Genomic DNA, 17,365 nt, shown 5'->3' with positions numbered 1-17,365 from the left:
GAGAGACCAAGGAGTGGCCCCAGCTTGCTCACCTGGTCCAAGCTGCCAGGGCCCAGCCAGATTCAAGCGCATGCCTTCCTCAGTACAACAGCCCTGCACCTCTCTGCAGAGTCCAAACATTTTCATGGGCTCAGCTCTTAACACAGGAGCTTCTAACGGCGGACGTGTGAGGGAACAGGAAGAAGCGGACAAGGGTTCCAGGATAAGGGGGTAACCGGTAGAAGTTGGAGGGATGATTCTACCTTGATGCCATCAACCCATCGAGATGGGCAGAGCTTCCGGAAAGCCCGTGCTCCTCGAGCGACCTGAACCCCGTGCCTGTCAGTGGAGCTGTGCCCAGTCCCTCCCCAGGATTCTGGGAATCTTGTCCCTGAACGGAAGAAGGCCAGCGGGCACCAGTGGGAGGAAGACGAGGCTAAAACTCGCCTCCCCAGGCTTGTGGGGCTGCACTGGGAACTCACGCAGGCCTAGTCCTGCTTGTAAGCTGGTGGGGGGGGGGGGGGGGAGACGCTCACAGACGCAGGCTTAGAGGAGGCCCACACACAGAGGGAGAGAACATTCTGAGGACAGCTAGCAAACCTGGGGGGCCCTGATGTGTCCACAGGGAACAAGAAGTTCTATTCTGAGTTGGTTTTCTAGGGCCCAGAGAGAGCACGTCAGCCGGAAGGGTCTGGGTTCAAGCTGACTTTATTAGGTCCAAATCCAGCTGGAGGTGGCGAGGTGGCCCACGTGTGGGGAGCTGACCGAGCGAGCCGTGTAGTGGAGGGCTGTGCTGCAGGCAGGCTTGTGTTCAGTGCCTTCTTGCCTAGTGTCCGACAGCTTGGAGGATTTCCAGGGCCAAACAAGCCACTGTACTATTGGCAGACGAACTGTGAGAAAACCCAAAACAAAACCCTTAGACGTCTCTGGGGTAACATGCCCCCTCTCTCAAAGGGGCGGGTATGTGATGGGCCAGCTGCTTCCTAGAGCTGCCTCTGGGCAGTATCTTTGATTCCCAGGCTGTGAGGTGGAAGCCCTTGGCCCACAGTCCTAGTGGGGCTCGGAACAGCCCTGCCAGCACCCCTAAGTGGGGCCTGAGCTCCCGGCCCCGTCACCACTCAACATCTGAAAGCACCTCGGCCAAGTGCACGGACGCTGAACTGTATGGCAACTCAGACGGCAGCCAGACCCCACCCTGCCTGGCCAGGGCCTCCCAAAGGGCCCTGCCTGCAGCTGACTTGTGCAAACCGCCTGAGATCCCAGACCCGGCAAATGCTGACTCTCCAGCTCCACGCTGCCACTTCCTGGCCAATCAGCCAGGAGCTTTGGGATTTTTTCTCATAGGTGTGGATGTACAATTAAGAGCTTAACATGGAAACTTTGTTACTAGAGCAAACACACATTGAAACGTCTTCCTTAACAACTGCTAGCAAAGAAAAGAATGACCCAGCAGAGTGCCTTAAAGTATAAAATTAGATCAGGGCACACTCTTGACTACACAGAAATGGAGCTGTTGCCACAGAAGACGGGTGGGTCAGTCGGACGGGGCCATGCATCCCTGCTCTGCACATCAAGGCAGGTCTGGTGGCATCATGCTGTCCCCGCTGCCCACAGGGCAGCCCCAGAACACCCAGTGACTGGCAAACATGGCGCACCAACCTCTGGCAGAGCTGTATCAGAACTGAGAACACTGCCCAGCCACGCCTTCGTCACCCTAAGAAAAGCTTTTCTTCAGCCACCTGAACAAACAAGACAACTTCATAGCACAGCCTCTCACCGAACACATGCTCTGCCTGGTACAGACATTTCAGTGGCTGGAGTCTTGGGCCACCAGCAATGAGCTTTGTTTTGACACATTTGGTTCAAATGTAGGTCCAGCTCTCTGGAGTTGGTGCATGAGGGCCTGCCGGCTTTGGCCTAAAGGCGGACGGAGGCCCTGCTAGGAGAGGAGGCCCACGTAGACCGGCTGGGGGTGGGGTCTCGGGCCACCCCCCAAACTTCACTCGTCCCAACACTCCCACGGCCGCCTCCGCACAAATCTGCTCATAGTGGCGTCATCACGGCTGCTGGCACAAGGCCAGGACCCCTGGGTGTGGACATCACATGCTTCTCACAGCACCTTACACCACGGGGCTCAGCAGGGTGAAGGGGACCCAGCAAAGTCGGCCTGTCCGTCCCCTCTCCTCACAGGAGCCGTGGGTAAGAAGGGGGGTGTGGGGAGGCCAGGAGAGGGCGTCCTCGTCCCCACCCCATCCAGGACTAAGTGCCAGGAGGTTGGTCGGAGCAGACCTTCACAGACTCATCTTCTCAACAATGCCTCAACCACGCATTTTTCTCCAAATTAACACCCATCCCAAAACACCTGGAAGCAGATTTCATAGAACCCTGTGGTTCTGAAAACAGAAATGACTGGGAAATGCCAGGCACCATGCCCAGTGAAAGCCAGGGACCCCTCAGGAGGTGGGGTCTTCTCTCTGGGTGGGGACAGCCGCTGGGGCTCAGGAGACAGTGGCCACCACAACCTCTGGCCACACCACAACCTCCCTCAGCTCTGGGAACAATGGCCTGAGGGGGGAGGGGGAGTGCATTCACTGAGTCATTTGTCACACGTCTGGAGCCCCCACCACCTGCCAGGCGCTGTCATACGCAGTGAGCCATTACGCAGCGCCAGCGGACTGAAGCCTGGATACCTGGGGACAACGTCCCCTTCATCCCATGCAGTTTTTCTGTGGTCACTTGACACTAACATTCCAAGTAAACTAAGACTTGTAAACCCTACCCCTCCCATCTGCAGCCACCTCTCCAGTTCAGGGGGCATGTCATTGTGGGGTGACCCACACGCTCCTGGGTGACAAGGCTGCCCTGGTCCACGCCCCTCACTTCCAGGATGTTCTAGACACACTGTGGAGCCGAGAACTCGGAGGCTGACCTAACCTCACACTGTCAGATCCTGGGTGTCAGTCTGTTCTATAGGCTCCAAGTTTTCCCTCTGAAGATCTGACCAAGGAAGGCAGCTGGAGGGCGGGCTGAGCCCCCGTTTCTACCCCAGGCTGGGCCAGGCCTCCAGATCCGCTGCAAGGTGGCAACAATGATGCCCCTGGGCCAGGCTGCTGACGGCCGGGTACTGCCTTTCTCAGGAGGTTCATCACATCTCGCTCCCACCTGGTCAGAATCCACTCTCTCCCCTCTATTCCATGTAGCTGTTGAGTATTGCCTTCCTCAGACATTCTACTTTCCTCCCTCCTCCTGCCGACCCCTCTCACCTGCATAGTGGGGATGCCCAGGGGGTGGAGGGGCAGAGTGGCCCTCCCCACACTGGGAGGAGTCTCAGTGGCCATTAATAGGCTGGACGATGGTGGTCCTGGTGTGTGTGGGGGGGTAGGAGGGCAGGAGGGGAGACAGCACGTGGGTGAGAGTGTTTGCTGAGCTCAACAGACGGCACTGCCACTCCTGGGCCTACTTACCCACCAGCCGGGGCCAGCCACTCCAGAGCCCGCAGGAGGGTGTCTGCATTCTTGAGGCTCTCAAGGTGCTTCTCATTGGAGGTGATCTGCAAGGGAAGGAGAAGAAAGTGGTCAGCTGGCCCATTTGGACTCATGTCCCATTGGATGGGCACCCTGAGTCTCAGGCGACCTGTGGCATTGGGGACGAAAGACATAAATCTATATCCCAAGGAAAATTAGAAAATATTCTTAACTGAATGAAAATGACTAAATAATATATCAAAATTGGTGGGATGCAGCTAAAGCAGTGCTTCAAGGGAAATTTATAGTATTAAATGTATAGTACTATATTAAAAAAGAAGAAAGGTTTCAAATCAATAATCCAACATTTCATGTTAAGAAATTAGAAGAAGAGCAAGACAAACCCAAAGAGGGAAGGAAAAAAAAGCAGAAATCAAGAGTAATGTGATAAATGTAAGCCCTAATATGTTAGTATCTGTGTTATAGATTTACCAAATACTACAAATAAAAGACTAATAATTTTCAAACTGGATGTAAACAAAACACAATTATATGCTGCTTACAAGAAATATACGAGGTGTGATCAAAGAATACAGTGTTTAAGTAAAAATAAATTATTACAGTAAAAGACACATTGCCATTAATCCCCCTTCAAACACACTTATCCCATCGTTCTTGCCACTTTCTGAGCAGTTCTGGAAGTCCTCTTTCATGATTGTCTTTAGTTGCACTGTCGTGGCTGCCTCGATATCCTGAATTATTTTTACTTTGGGGAAGAGCCAGAAGTCAATGGTGCCAGATCCAGTGAATAAAATGGATGAGGACACATCCTAATGTTTTTATTTGACAGAAATTGCCGTACCAGAAGCGATGTGTTACACGGAGCATTGTCATGATGGAGGATGATTTATGGCACACTTTAAAACACACTTTTCCTCAACCGTAGCTCACACCTGACTGCACTGAACAAGTTGAAACTTGTCACACACTGTTACTAAGGTCCGATGTGCCACTTCCCATATTGAAAATCCCTGCCTTTCCGTTGGATGGCACTTGGCAGCAGCATTCACTGTATTGTTTGATCGCAACGGAGAGGCTCCGTGTCACACATTGCTTCTAGTACAGCTATTTCTGTCAAATAAAAACATTACAGTGTGTCCTCATCCACCTTATTCACCAGATCTGGCACCATGCAACTTCTGGCTCTTCCCCAAAGTCAAAATGACCATGAAATGTAAACATTTTGAATCGATTCAGGACATCAAGGCAGCCACGACAGCCCACATCTAAGCAATACCTATCAAAATCCAAGCAGGATTTTTTTGGTAGATATAGACTAGCTGATTCTAATATTTGAATCTACAAATCTTAGGAACTAGAATAGCTAAAACAATTTTGAAAAAGCAGAATAAAGTTGGGGGAACCACACTACCACACCTGATTTGAAGGTTTTTACTATATAGCTACAGTAACCATAATGCTATAGTACTAACAGAAGGATAGACACAGAGATCAATGGAATAGCATTGAGAGCCCAGAAATCAAGTTTTCACAAATGTGCAAACTTGAATTGAGGAAAGACAGTCATTTGAACAAAGGGATGCTCATATGTAAAAACATGAACCTAGACACTTATCTCAGATTTATAGAAAACGTAATCCAAACGGATCATAGATCACAGATCTGAATGTAAAACATGAAACTATAAAACTTTGGGAAGAAAACATAGGAGAAAATCTATGTGAAATTTGGTACATTGATGAGTTTTCAGAGACAATACAAAAGCATGATCCCTCAAAGAAAAAATGACAAATTGGACTTGATCAATATTACAAACTTTGCTTTTTGTAAAATCCTGATAAGAGACTATAAGATAAGCCACAGACCAGGAGAAAATATTTGCAAATCACGTATCTGCTAAAAGATTTATACAGAACATATAAGAAACTCTTAACATTCAACAAGAGAGTAACCAACCGAATTTTTAAAAATAGGCAGAAAATCTGAATAGATACTTCGCCAAAGAAGGTATATGGGTGGCAAATGAGCACAGGAGAAGATACCTGATATCATTTGGCACTGGAGAAATGCAAACTAAAAACTGCAATAGCACTACATGCCTAGCAGAATGGCTAACATTCATAAAACTGACAATAACAAATGCCGGCCCGGATAACAAAAGCTCTCATCGATTGCTGGTGGGAACGCAGAACAATACCGCGCTCTGGAAGTAAGTTTGGCAACTCCTTATAAAATTAAATGTAATCTTATCCTGCAGCCCAGTAATTAATTATACTCTTAGGTATTTGCCCAAGTAAACTGAAAACTTATGTCCGCACAAACACCTGTATACAAAATTCTGTCGTAGCTTTATTCATAATCACTAAAAAGCGAAAAGAACCAAGATGGTCTTCAACCAAAGAAATGGAAAAACAATAAGCATTCATGCACTGCTTGGTATATAGGTCTGATTTCATTTTTAGAATGAGATATGAGTAAAGATAATCTGAGTAATTTTGAAAAGGTAAGAGTCTTAATTTGCTCCATTATTTTGTCCCCTGGCATCAGTTTTCTATAATTAGTCACGTTCGCAACATTAGGATTTAAAGTGGCTTTAAAATGAGTGGGCTTTGGCATGAATTTCTCCTTACTCCTAGAGTTTGTTCTCCTCTTAGGCCCTTGAAGGTTATAAATGAAGATGGAAACCAACTTGCTTTCAGAAATGTTCTACTGTATCTACCAGACAATAATGCTTTTAACCTGTTTTCTTGGTACTTAATCTTGCTTAAAAACTGAATTGTGGGTCTGCTCAAAAGCCATCCCACCTACTTCTCTTTCGAGCGACTTAAGCTGAGGATGCTTTGTGCACACTGAGCCCTGTAGAAAAATATCCCTACTTATTGACTGTCATCCTGAATTCATGGCTAAGTGACTCTTGGAGAACTTCTCATGGCTGGGATTACTACAAAAGCCATCACAGAGCATCTCAGCGACTCTTCAAGAAAATAAATAATGCAAAGGGGAGACTGGTGAAGGCTGTAAACACAATACCTCTTTCCTGTGGTTACTATTCTCATCACTGGCAGTAATTCTCATAAGCCCAGACAAACAAACTCAACCTTATTCCGCAATAAGGTGCAATAAGCATAAGTTCTGGAACTCTAAGTGTCCATGAGTGGATTTCGTAATTTCAAAACATCAAATGGCAGGTGTCCGTTTCCTGCAAACAGTCGTGTCTGGCTCACATTTCTCTGCGTTATAATGGAAATATATCAACCAAATGTGGCGTGCTAGTGACTATCTCATGCCGCCACGCCATCTGAATGGTAGCTGTATGGCTAAAATTCATCAGAATGGAAACATGAATTTTACTAAATGTGTGCAGTTCACCTGGTAGACAGGAATCACTCCAAACATGGGGTCTTTAAGGAAAAAATTATTTAAAAGTTGGAAGTCTGAGCTTAGAGTTAAGATCAACTTAGAAAGATAGTGCTTCCACTTCTGTTTAATTGAGGATATATATAAAAGCTGATAATGTACTTTGGGTAAAAAGACTACTTTATTCAACTCTCTGCTCCGGTCAGTTTAACATGGTGGCCTGTCCATCAGCAACCATGCATCACTTGGGATCAGCAAAACATTGAAAATGTCCTAGCAAATCATCCCTCAAATTCCCCACCAGGCCCACGAATCGTAAGGTGGTGGCTTTGCACACAACCCCCTGGCGGGACAGAGTTGGGGCTGGCTCCTCTGGGCTTCAGCTTCCCAGATGCAGACTACCACAGGACCCTGACACCGGCCAGCTTCCTTGCTTTGCGTGTGAGGCTGGGAGGAGAGAAAGGACAGTGGCTTGTCTGGGGCACAGTGGCCCCTGAGGGACAAAGCCAGGCCTGGTGCCTACACTCCTTACCTACAGCCTGAAAAGAAAGTGTGAATCAGAATGTTCTTTCATTTTCTATCTTCAAGGTACATCACGAATTCAGGCTCATAAATATGGCTCAGCCGCATCCTCAAGAAGCTTATTAAAATGCTCTGGTATGGGCTCCTCTATTTGGAAATGGTTTCGGGTACGGAGGGTAAGGGCAGGCCACGGGACTTCGTTTGTGAGCGTGTAGCAATATATGCCTGTATCTCAGTGTTCCTGAACGTGTGTGGCCAAAAACAGCCTACTCCTGAGCGCCTCTGGACAGGCCCAGGCAGCATGGGGAGACCAGAGGAAAACCAGGGCTGGAGCCGACAGCGGTGAGAGGGCCCAGGTGCCTCTCGGCACGCCTCATTACAGACACACACTTCACACAGGTGAGGATTATGTTAATTCCGTGGTCTTCAGATCTCATGAATACAAGTAAAAACAAGCAGGTGACGATGACAAGTCTACTTCAGAGAGTTTACGTTTCAAAAATAAACCTATCCATCCAGCCCCTGTATTTTGTGCTCCTAACATATACTTTGCCTTCTCCTCGGCTGAGGGTTTTATGTTACTTCAAAGCCATGTCTGCCAGTTGCGTATCGAGACCTGCTATCTCCCTGCCCTCAGACGCCGAGTGGAATCTGGGGAAGCAGCGCCGGTTGGTCCTCCCTCCCCTCCTGCCTACCTGGCGCTCATTCTGGGTCTCTCCAGCCTGGGTCTCACCTTTCACATTCCGATTAAAGCAAGGCCATAACGACACAGGCCGCTCTGCACCCAGGCCCACACATTGATCTCGTCCTCCGAGGGACGCTGAGTGCACGGCGGGCGGAACGGAGTCATTCCCATGCATGGCCTTCAGTGGCCTCATGGCCCCTGTGACTGTCGGGGTCCATGGAGAAAAGTCATGTTCCTCAGCAAAAGTCAGTGAGGCCCCTCTGAGCAGGGCTAGTAAGCAGGGGGCTGGGCCGAAAGACACCTAGAGATGTCCCTAAGGATTCCTGTCAGCAGGCGGGGTTCCAGCTGGAAACTACACTGGGGCATCTCAAGGGCACAGGCAGGGTCTAGCAGATGAGGCAGGCCCATTCACAAAGCCTTGCTCCTCTCGATTTGGCCCAGACCCCCGCGAACACAGGTTCTCTGGAGGGGACAGAGACATTGCACTAGATGCCCTGAACAGAATAAGGAAGACGCTTTGTGTCCAAGTGACCACTGTGGAGGATTCTGCCACGCTCTGTGGGAAGCCCAGTTTAGCTTTAACTCACCGTGAGACCCCAGCAGCACAGAGGCCCAGGGAAGGGTGGCACCCGGAACATAGCAGCTCCTCAGGTTGAAGAAGGCCAGGGCAGGACAGGAAGGAAATGGATGACCAGCTCTTGTGTGGGCAAAACTAGCAAAACCTAGGTTTCAGCAGAAACTGTTGGGACTCACCTTGGTCCAGAGGACTAACTGAGCCAAGAGACCTTGGACTAAAAGAAGCGTGGGATTTGGGTCATTACAGGACTCTAACATTTCCAAGCATCTGTGGTGTTCGGGAACAGCATTAAAGTGTTCAAACATATGACAACCTTGAAAATGAAGTATTACTACGCTCATTTCACAGAATAGGAAACAGCTTAGCAGGGCTCATGTGACTGGCACAAGGTTACCTGGCCAGCCAGCAGTCCCACTGAGATGTGACCCGGTCTTCCCAACTTTAAGAGATCTTCCCGAGAGATCACACCCCCCTCACGGGCCTCCCAGACCCTGCACAGCTGTTGGCTGACTGGCTGGCTAATAACAACTGACTGACGGAGCGGAGTTTCACTTCCAGCTCCACTGCCTCCATGCTGGCGGCCAAGTGTAAAGGCTCACCCACTCTGCTGCTGGGTGGCCCCTGTAAGTTGAATGGCATCCTTTGCTCCCCACGATTGTTGATCCTCATCATTTGCAGGGGGACCAAGGACCTCAGACACAACCAGGCGTTCCAGGTCCTGACCGAAGGAATCTGTGGGTCATACGTACTGTCCAATACACACTTCTGATGTGGAGACCACCATTCATTTGGCACCAGAAGGCACCGCAGATGGAGGTCTGTCTGTCTTTCCTGGTGAGGGCAAGTGGATTAAGAGTTTGCTGGGTAGCTACTGTGTGCCATTATCTCCTGTTCTTTTCAGAGTGGCCATATGGTCCCACGTTAGAGACGGGGTGAGGGTGCTGGTCAGTAGCGGAGCTGGGATGGTGACCCAGGTCTGGGTCACCTGATGGAACATGGTAAGAGCCCAGGTCCCTGCTGGAATAGGGAACGGCTCAGCCTGCAGTGCTTCAGACACAGCCTCTTGAGCTGGGGTCAGAGTGGGGAGCACTCTCCTCTCAACTGACGTTCCCCAATTTGGGAAGGCAGCCAGCAGAGGACGATGGGTGGCGAGACATAGCTGGACTCTCAGATTGTACAGGCAAGGTGACCTCAGTGAGAACACCCCCCTGTGGAAGGACTTTCGTCTTTCACTTGACCTTTCTTGTCTCCTCCTGGGGTCCATCTGCTCCTCTACCTGGCTCGACACCCCCCTTCTCCTCTCCTGCCTAAACTCCTGTCCATACCTCTGGGCACCTGATAAATCCTTAGGCCATGGAAATGACCTGCAGAGGATTTTAGTGTTTTTCTTTTTCACCCCATAAGACATGATTATTTTCTAGAAGAAAATTATCCATACCTACCGTCTTCATTTTAGGCCAGCCAATTCTCTCGGCTCTCGGTGGAGCAGTAAAAATACCCTTATTGCCTAGAAACTGTTCATAATTACATTAGTTTCTGGTCATTAAATCCAGTAAGTTTTGAGTGTTGACTATAATATAGCTGGTTTGGGAAATCTTTTAGGCCTGATCCAACTAACTAACTACAACAGCCAGGTCCAAACTAAGTGAGGAGAAAACAGTTTTAATTGGCAAAAAATTACGATTGTGGACCTCTTGTGGATATAAGCATAAACCAGAGGTTGGCCCAAAGAAAATTCGGGTGAAATATGGGATCAGGCCATGTCGCTTTCCCCAGACGACCCGAACCAAGTGCTCAGAAAGGCAAACATGAGAGAAGAGACTTCCGAGGCAGTGGCACCAGGATGTCAACCATGGGACGCGGCTGGAATCACTTCCCCACAAGGGAACATATTCAAGGTCGTAGCCAGCCATGGTGTGATGGGTAAGTGTGAGAACGCGGGTCATAGGAAGTGAGGAACCGGGAGTAGATATTTGCACACTTGATCCATGCAAATGTCAGCCGATCTTAGGAATACCAACTGCGCTCCTACTGACATGTCTATTTGTCAATGGAACCACTGAATTTGGAGTTGTGCGTGTGTGTGCGCATGTGTGTAATGGTGGGGCTTTGAGGTGGGAAAGAAGTAGATAGAAGTGGATTAACACTGCCCATTTCCAGCCCTTTCTCTGAACTTTCTATCACATGGAGGGGTGAGAGGGGGTGAGAAGGTGGCGGGAAGTAGAGTGAGGTCAGTTCAACAATGCTAAACAAGCCCCACAGCCCCCTCCTTCCCTCAGGTCGTCACTCGCCCAAGTGAGGACTCTGTCAGCCACTAACCCACTCTGCTGTGACTCAGCCATTATAAATAAGGACAATCAGGGAAAGGCTCATAACATCATCTTAAGTAAAAAACATAAAATATAAAAGCATGTGGAACATGACTGCAACTTTATAACAGGAGGTACTAACAGCAGGTACTAACAGGAGGGGCTGTAACAAGTATGGTACCTCCTGAGTCTGAAGCCTCCATATGAGAAGAAAATGACGGCCCCCGTCCTCAGGGCCGAGGCCCCCAGTCTAGCGGCGGGGGGGGGGGGGGGGGCAGAAAAGGAATCGCAACCATACATGAGATGCGTGCACATGAGAAGCTCTCTTGGTAACTGTAAAGGGTCCTATAAATAGTAGTTGGTACGATTCTGGAGTCGAGAACACAGGATATATTGAACACCTACTATGCGCTGGACCCCGTTTAGATTGAGGGAACATGGTGTAGGGAGGGTGTCAAGTCAGAGCTTCCACTGTGAGAAACACACTTCCTAGGACTCAGAGGCAGGCGCCTCCACGAGGCACACCATCACCTCAGCAGCCACCTCAACACGTGTCAACAGGTGGACAGGCGAAGCTGCAAAGCACAGCTGGTGGACACACCTGAGCTGAGAGTCTGTCGTTGCCTCTTCGCCTGGCTCTGTCCTCCCGACTTCACCTTATCCTGCTCAGACTCTCTATAGAGACATTAGGGGCTGCGGAAATTTCCTCACATTGATAACAATTGGGAGGAAAGTAAAATGAAAGGAAAATTAAAGCACATTTCGTTTCCATGGTTAAAGCCATCAGGCACCAATTAGTCAACATGTAGGCCGCATAGGATAGAGACATCTGGACAGCTGAACATTCTCCTGGCGGCTGTTATTTTTGTTGAGGGACTTGATCAAATATTGAAAGACTGCATTTAAAAACATTTCAATCATGACCACTTTGAGAAAATGAGCAGTTCGCCCTCCCTTCCTTCAGGCCAGACCACAGAAGGAGGGAGGGGAAGGGGGTTCAAGAAATCCCTGGATTTTCCCCTCAGAGAGACAGGTCAGTTGTCAGCTGACCCCAAAGCATCCGATATGCACAGCTGGGTGGTGACAAGGAGCTACATGGGTGGTAGAGGTGGGGGGTGGACCTTGGAGGCTCCTAGGAGAAGTCTGCTGACCCAAACATTCCCGCTCTGGGGCGAACCTGACGGACCACACAGAGCAGAGCAGAACTGGAGTGCATAGGGAGCTTCCTGGACACGCGTCAAATTGGCCTTGGGATAAACTTAACTGAAGCCAGGTCTCAGAGGCTTCCGGGGCAACTTCAAAGAGCCCGGATATTCTTCTATAATAGGCTTTGGCAGGCTGAGCTGGCCGACCTCCAGAGGACTCTGCCCCTCGTCCCTGTGAGGACCCAGGTAAGCGGGAACAGTGGCTATGCTGGTGACAGGATAGGGGTTAGGGTCCTGGACTCAGGGGAGCTGTGACCACCACGTGGCCATCACTCATGTGGCCTTCAGGGCCACCCTGGGCACTTTAACAGGGATGCCAGAGCTTTGGTCCAACTGTCTCCAATGGGTGGGTCGGAGCCTCTAGAAAAGCCTCAGTTTGGCTGCAGGCTCCGCTGGCACTTCTCTGTGGAGCAGAGGGACACAGACAGGGCCTGGCAGCGTCGAGGTCCCAGAGCTCCGAGACCACGAGAGACTCCCCAGCCCAGGCAAGCTCCTTGGGGCAATTTTCAGGGACAGGCGTCCTGGCCACAAACAGGCTAGATCATTGTTCCTCCACATTTTCCATAAGGACTCATTGTCCAAGGTCGAGCCTTTGGAAGCCTAAGAGCTTATCCAAGAGGAAATCCTTCAGTGCTTTCACATGAGATAGAGTATTAATGACTTACAAGTGCTTCACGAACCCGAGTTCAAATGCAAAAGTATTTTAGGAGGTTTGCACTGAACAGAGGCAGAAAAATAAACTGAGAAAAGGATTTTACCAGACAGGAGAAAAGGAGAACCCCTCGTCCTCCTGACTGAAGTGTTGCTACGCCTTTCCCCAAACAGCCCCCCTTCCCTCCCGGGGCCTTAAAACTACTGCTCCAGTCAACATACACAGAGCAGGGGCAATGCTAACGGGTGAGTAGTGTGTGTGTGTCTGTGTGTGAGAGACATTGTGTATGTGAGAGTGTGTGTGTGTGTGTGTGTGTGTGAGAGAGTGTGTGTGAGAGTGTGTGTGAGACTGTGTGTGTGAGTGTGTGTGAGAAAGTGTGTGTGTGAGTGTGTGTGTGAGAAAGACTGTGTGAGTGTGTGTGTGTGAGAGTGTGTGTGTGTGTTTGAGAGTGTGTGTGTGAGACTAGTGAGAGAGGGTGTGTGTGTGTGAAAGTGTGTGTGAGTGTGTGTGTGAGTGTGTGTGTGAGTGTGTGAGTGTGTGTGAGAGAGACTGTGTGTGTGAGAGTGTGTGTGAGTGTGTGTGTGTGTGTGTGCGTGAGACTGTGTGAGTGTGTGAGACAGTGTTTGAGAGTGTGTGTGTGTGAGAGACTGTGTGTCTGTGAGTGTGTGTGAGAGTGTGTGTGAGAGTGTGTGAGAGAGACTGTGTGTGTGTGAGTGTGTGTGTGTGAGTGTGCGTGAGACTGTGTGTGTGTGAGAGTGTGAGTGTGTGTGTGAGAGTGAGTGTGTGTGAGAGAGACTGTGTGAGAGAGGGTTTGTGTGTGAAAGTGTGTGTGAGTGTGTGTGTGTGTGACAGAGAGAGTGTGTGTGTGTAGTGGGGCTGTCTGGACATCTAAACAGAGAGTGTAAGCCTTCTGGCCACCCACCCGTGTAGCCAGGTGTATGTGTGAGTAAATGTGTGTGAGTATATGTGTGTGTGGGGAGCAGTTTAAGATTTTTTTTAAACTCGCCTTAGATAGCCTCATTTATTCTGAAAGAGGGAACATGGTTGATGGCAAAAAGGTAGCAATTCTACCTGTGGGTTACCACTAAGTTCTGCATGACATTTAGGTCTTCTTTACGGTAACTGTAGTGAAAAGTCCTTTACATGTGTTACCCCACTGACCTCAGAGCTCCTCATTAACAGATGAGTAAGCTGCCATCTCAAGAGGCAAAGGGGCAAGCCTCAGAACCCTTAATGTCAACTATCAAGTGACACTGAGGAAAATGAAGAGGCCTTCAAGTGAGGAGTCTGACAACTGTTCTGTAACACACAGTAAAAACTACCTGCTCAAACCCAGGCCCCGAGTCCAGAGAGAAGAGGCGAGGAGGACGCATGGGCAGATGGGGAAGGCCAGGAGAGGGTCTGAGGGCCGGGGCTGGACATTCAGATTAGGTCCTCACTTCACCCATCAAACTCCACCCAGCTGAGGGTCTGTGACTTTGGAGCAGGCCCCTGAGTGCAACCATGTCCCACTATCGTCCCCCCCTCTCCGGGACCCAAAGAATGGCTCTGCGCTTTTGTGGGGTCTCAGTCCTCAGAGTCAGGAAGTCTAAACAAAGATCTTAAGCCCTGTCCTTTTCCTCCCCAGTTTTTCTTTTATAGCTTTTGTTATTTTTCTCTGAGCATGCAAAGATAGGCGAGGAATCCACACTCTAACGCTCAAACTTCAGCCTTTTTTCCCCGGATCCAAGGTAGCCTTGCGGCAACATTCTGTTCGCAGCTGGTCATGGTCAATGCTAACACACAGTGAGGCCTTACTGTGGGCCAGGGACCGTTCTGAGCATTTACAAAGGAATTTGCTCATTTATGTTTTTAAGGGTTCAACACTATTAATGTCCCCCATTTATACAGGAAGATATTATAGCACAGAAAGGTTACATTTCTAAGGAAGTTAGTAAAAACTTTAAATAGAACAATTGAAATTTAAATCCATAAAATGACAAAATCTGAGACTATAGTGCATTTTTAGTCTTCTAGTTATTTTTGTATTATTAAAACAACGGGTAAAAATTATTCTCAGTAACTTTGTTTTCTAAACTATATACATTATTTCTTTTTAACCATCTATATCACATGTCTTCTTTACCTAGTTGATATAGGGCTTACAAAACTTTTTTTTTACATTTTTTATGGGCTTTTTCTATATACTCACTTTCAGTCTGTCTTTATATATTAATTTCTAACAGCTTTCTTTACTGAGGCTTAATAGACATGATAAAACGACACAAACCAAAGCTGTACAATTTGCTAAACTGTAAACCAGTACCACAATCAAGAGGGAGAATATCTCCATCACCCCAAAGTTTCCTCAAGCCCATTTGTAATCCTTCCCTTCTTCTCCTCCCCACCCCCACTTCACCTCCAGGAGACCACTGATCTCCTTTCTGTCACTGTATACTTTGCAGTTCATAAAATTTCATATAAGTGGAATCCTACAGTGTATATTCTTTTTGTCTAGCTTCTTGCACTCAATGTAATTATGTTGAGATTCAACCCTGGTTTAGTAGGTATCAGTAATTCATTCCTTTTTATTGCTGAATAGTACTCCACTGTTTGGATACACCAGTTTATTTCTATGATCACTTATGAACTGACATTTGGGTTGGTGCCAACTTTGTGCTATTACAAATAAAGCTACTCTGAACTCTCACACACTTCTGGAGGGAATGTCATTACTACTTCTCACGGTCTTCATTCCTTGTGTAGATGCAGATTTTAATCTGGTACCGTTTCCTTCCATCTGAAGGGCTTCTTTCAGTGTGGGTCTGCTGGTAATGAATTAATTCTTTCAGCTTTTGTATATCTGAAAATGTCTTTTTTGCCTTCAGTTTTGAAAGATATTTTTAGCTGGATATAGAATCCTAAGTTGACAGTTTTCCTTTCAGTACTTTAAAGATGGTGCCTCATTGTCTTCTGTTTTGCATTGTTTCTAAAAAGAAATATGTTGTCATCCATCTCTTTGTTCCTTTGTATATAATGTTTCTTCTTCCTCTGGCTACTGTAGAGGTTTTTCTCTGTATCACTCACTGGTTTTGAGAAATTTGATTGTAATGTGCCTGGGTTTAGTTTTCTTCATGTTCCTTGGGCTTGGGGTTCACTGAGCATATTGGATCTGCGGGTTTATACTTTTCATCAAATTTACCAAAATTTCTACCACATTTCTTCAAATATTTTTGCTGCCTGCTCCCCCCACCCCCACACCCTTTCCCCTACTCAGGGACTCCAATTATACATATTTTAGGCCACTTCAAGTTATCCAAAAGCTCACTGATGCTCTTTATTATTTTTTAATTCTGTGTTTCATTTTGGATAGTGTGTATAACTGTGTTCAAGCTCACTCATCTTTTCTCCTGCAGTGTCTAATCTGCTGTTAATCCTCTCCATGTATTTTTCATCTCAGACAGTTCCATTTGGGCCTTTAAAATTATATTCATGTCCATCCCTGCTGAACTCTTTAAGCCTAGGGAATATAGCTAGAATAACTTTTAATTCTAACTAACACCTGCTAATTCTAACACCTGTGTCAGTTCTGAATTTGTTTTGATGAATTGTGTTTGTTTCTTTGCATACCTTGCAATCTTTGATGCCAGATAGTATGAAATTTACCTTGTTGCTTGTTATTTTTGTATTCCTGTAAGTATTCTTGATTTCTTTTTTTTTTTTTTTTGGGGGGGGGTTGGGGGAATGCAGTTGAATTACTGGAAACATTTTGATCCTTTTGCATTTTTGATTTGTTGGGTGGGTCTGGAGCACTGCTGAGTCTATGGCTAATATTCCCCACTACTGAGGCAAGACGTTTCTGTGCATTCTACCCCACGCCTTGTGAATCATGAGTTTTTTTCAGTCTGGCTGGTGGAAACAGGCACTATTCCTGGCCCTGTATGAGCACTGGGCATTGTTTCCTTTAATCCCTTTGGATGGTTCTTTACCAGGCCCCACACACCTAACATGATCAGTACTCTATTGAAGACCCAATGGGACCATCTGTAGATCTCCAGCGTTCTTCTCTATGCAGCCCTCTCCTCTCCGGTACTGTGTCCTGTGAGCTCTAGCTGCCTAGGTCTCCCTGGGCTCTCAGCTCTGTTTCCTTGACTCAGGGAATCTTCTGGATGCCACATCAGTTCCCCCTCCACAGTCTGTGACTTGAAACTCTCAAGGCAGGATGCTGGGGCAATCGTCGCATTCATCTCTTTCGGTACTGTCTCTCAGGGATCACTATCTTTCACTGCCTGAAGTCCAGTGTCTAGAAAACCATTGTTACACAGCATTTTTTTTAATTCTGTTTGTTTGTTTGTGTTGCTGTTTCAGTAGGATGGTAAATCTGTGCCCTATTACTCCCTATTTCCCTGCAGTGGAAGTGCTCACGTATTAATTTGTAATGCTTACATGTTCAAAACTTATCTAACCATTTCTCTATTGTTGGGCACCTGGAATGTTTCTAGTTTTTCCTTTTCTGTGCATATGCGTTAATTAGCAGTGTATTTTAAGGGTGCATAGCAAGGCAGACAGCCAACATTACACTACACTGATGTTCAGTCACAGTGGTAATACTTTT

General features: G+C 47.6%; 1 protein-coding gene across 1 annotated transcript in view; it reads right to left on the bottom strand.

The window, feature by feature from the left end:
- Positions 1-669: 669 nt before the first annotated feature.
- ULK4 (unc-51 like kinase 4) overlaps positions 670-17,365 on the bottom strand; it is a 406,057-nt gene continuing 389,361 nt past the window's right edge. Inside the window, exons 36-37 of the mRNA XM_088798237.1 lie at positions 3,444-3,529; positions 670-869 (exon numbers count right to left, since the gene is read on the bottom strand). Coding sequence (XP_088654363.1) covers positions 806-869; positions 3,444-3,529 — 150 coding nt within the window. The 3' untranslated portion in view covers positions 670-805. The remainder of the gene's footprint in view (positions 870-3,443; positions 3,530-17,365) is intronic.

The sequence above is a fragment of the Rhinolophus sinicus genome, chromosome 5, assembly GCF_057876585.1.
Source record: "Rhinolophus sinicus isolate RSI-liver-muscle chromosome 5, RSI-T2T, whole genome shotgun sequence".
Taxonomy (NCBI): Eukaryota; Metazoa; Chordata; class Mammalia; order Chiroptera; family Rhinolophidae; genus Rhinolophus; species Rhinolophus sinicus.
The sequence above is the reverse complement of the archived record's forward strand: the minus strand, read 5'-3'. Positions and strand labels throughout refer to the sequence as shown.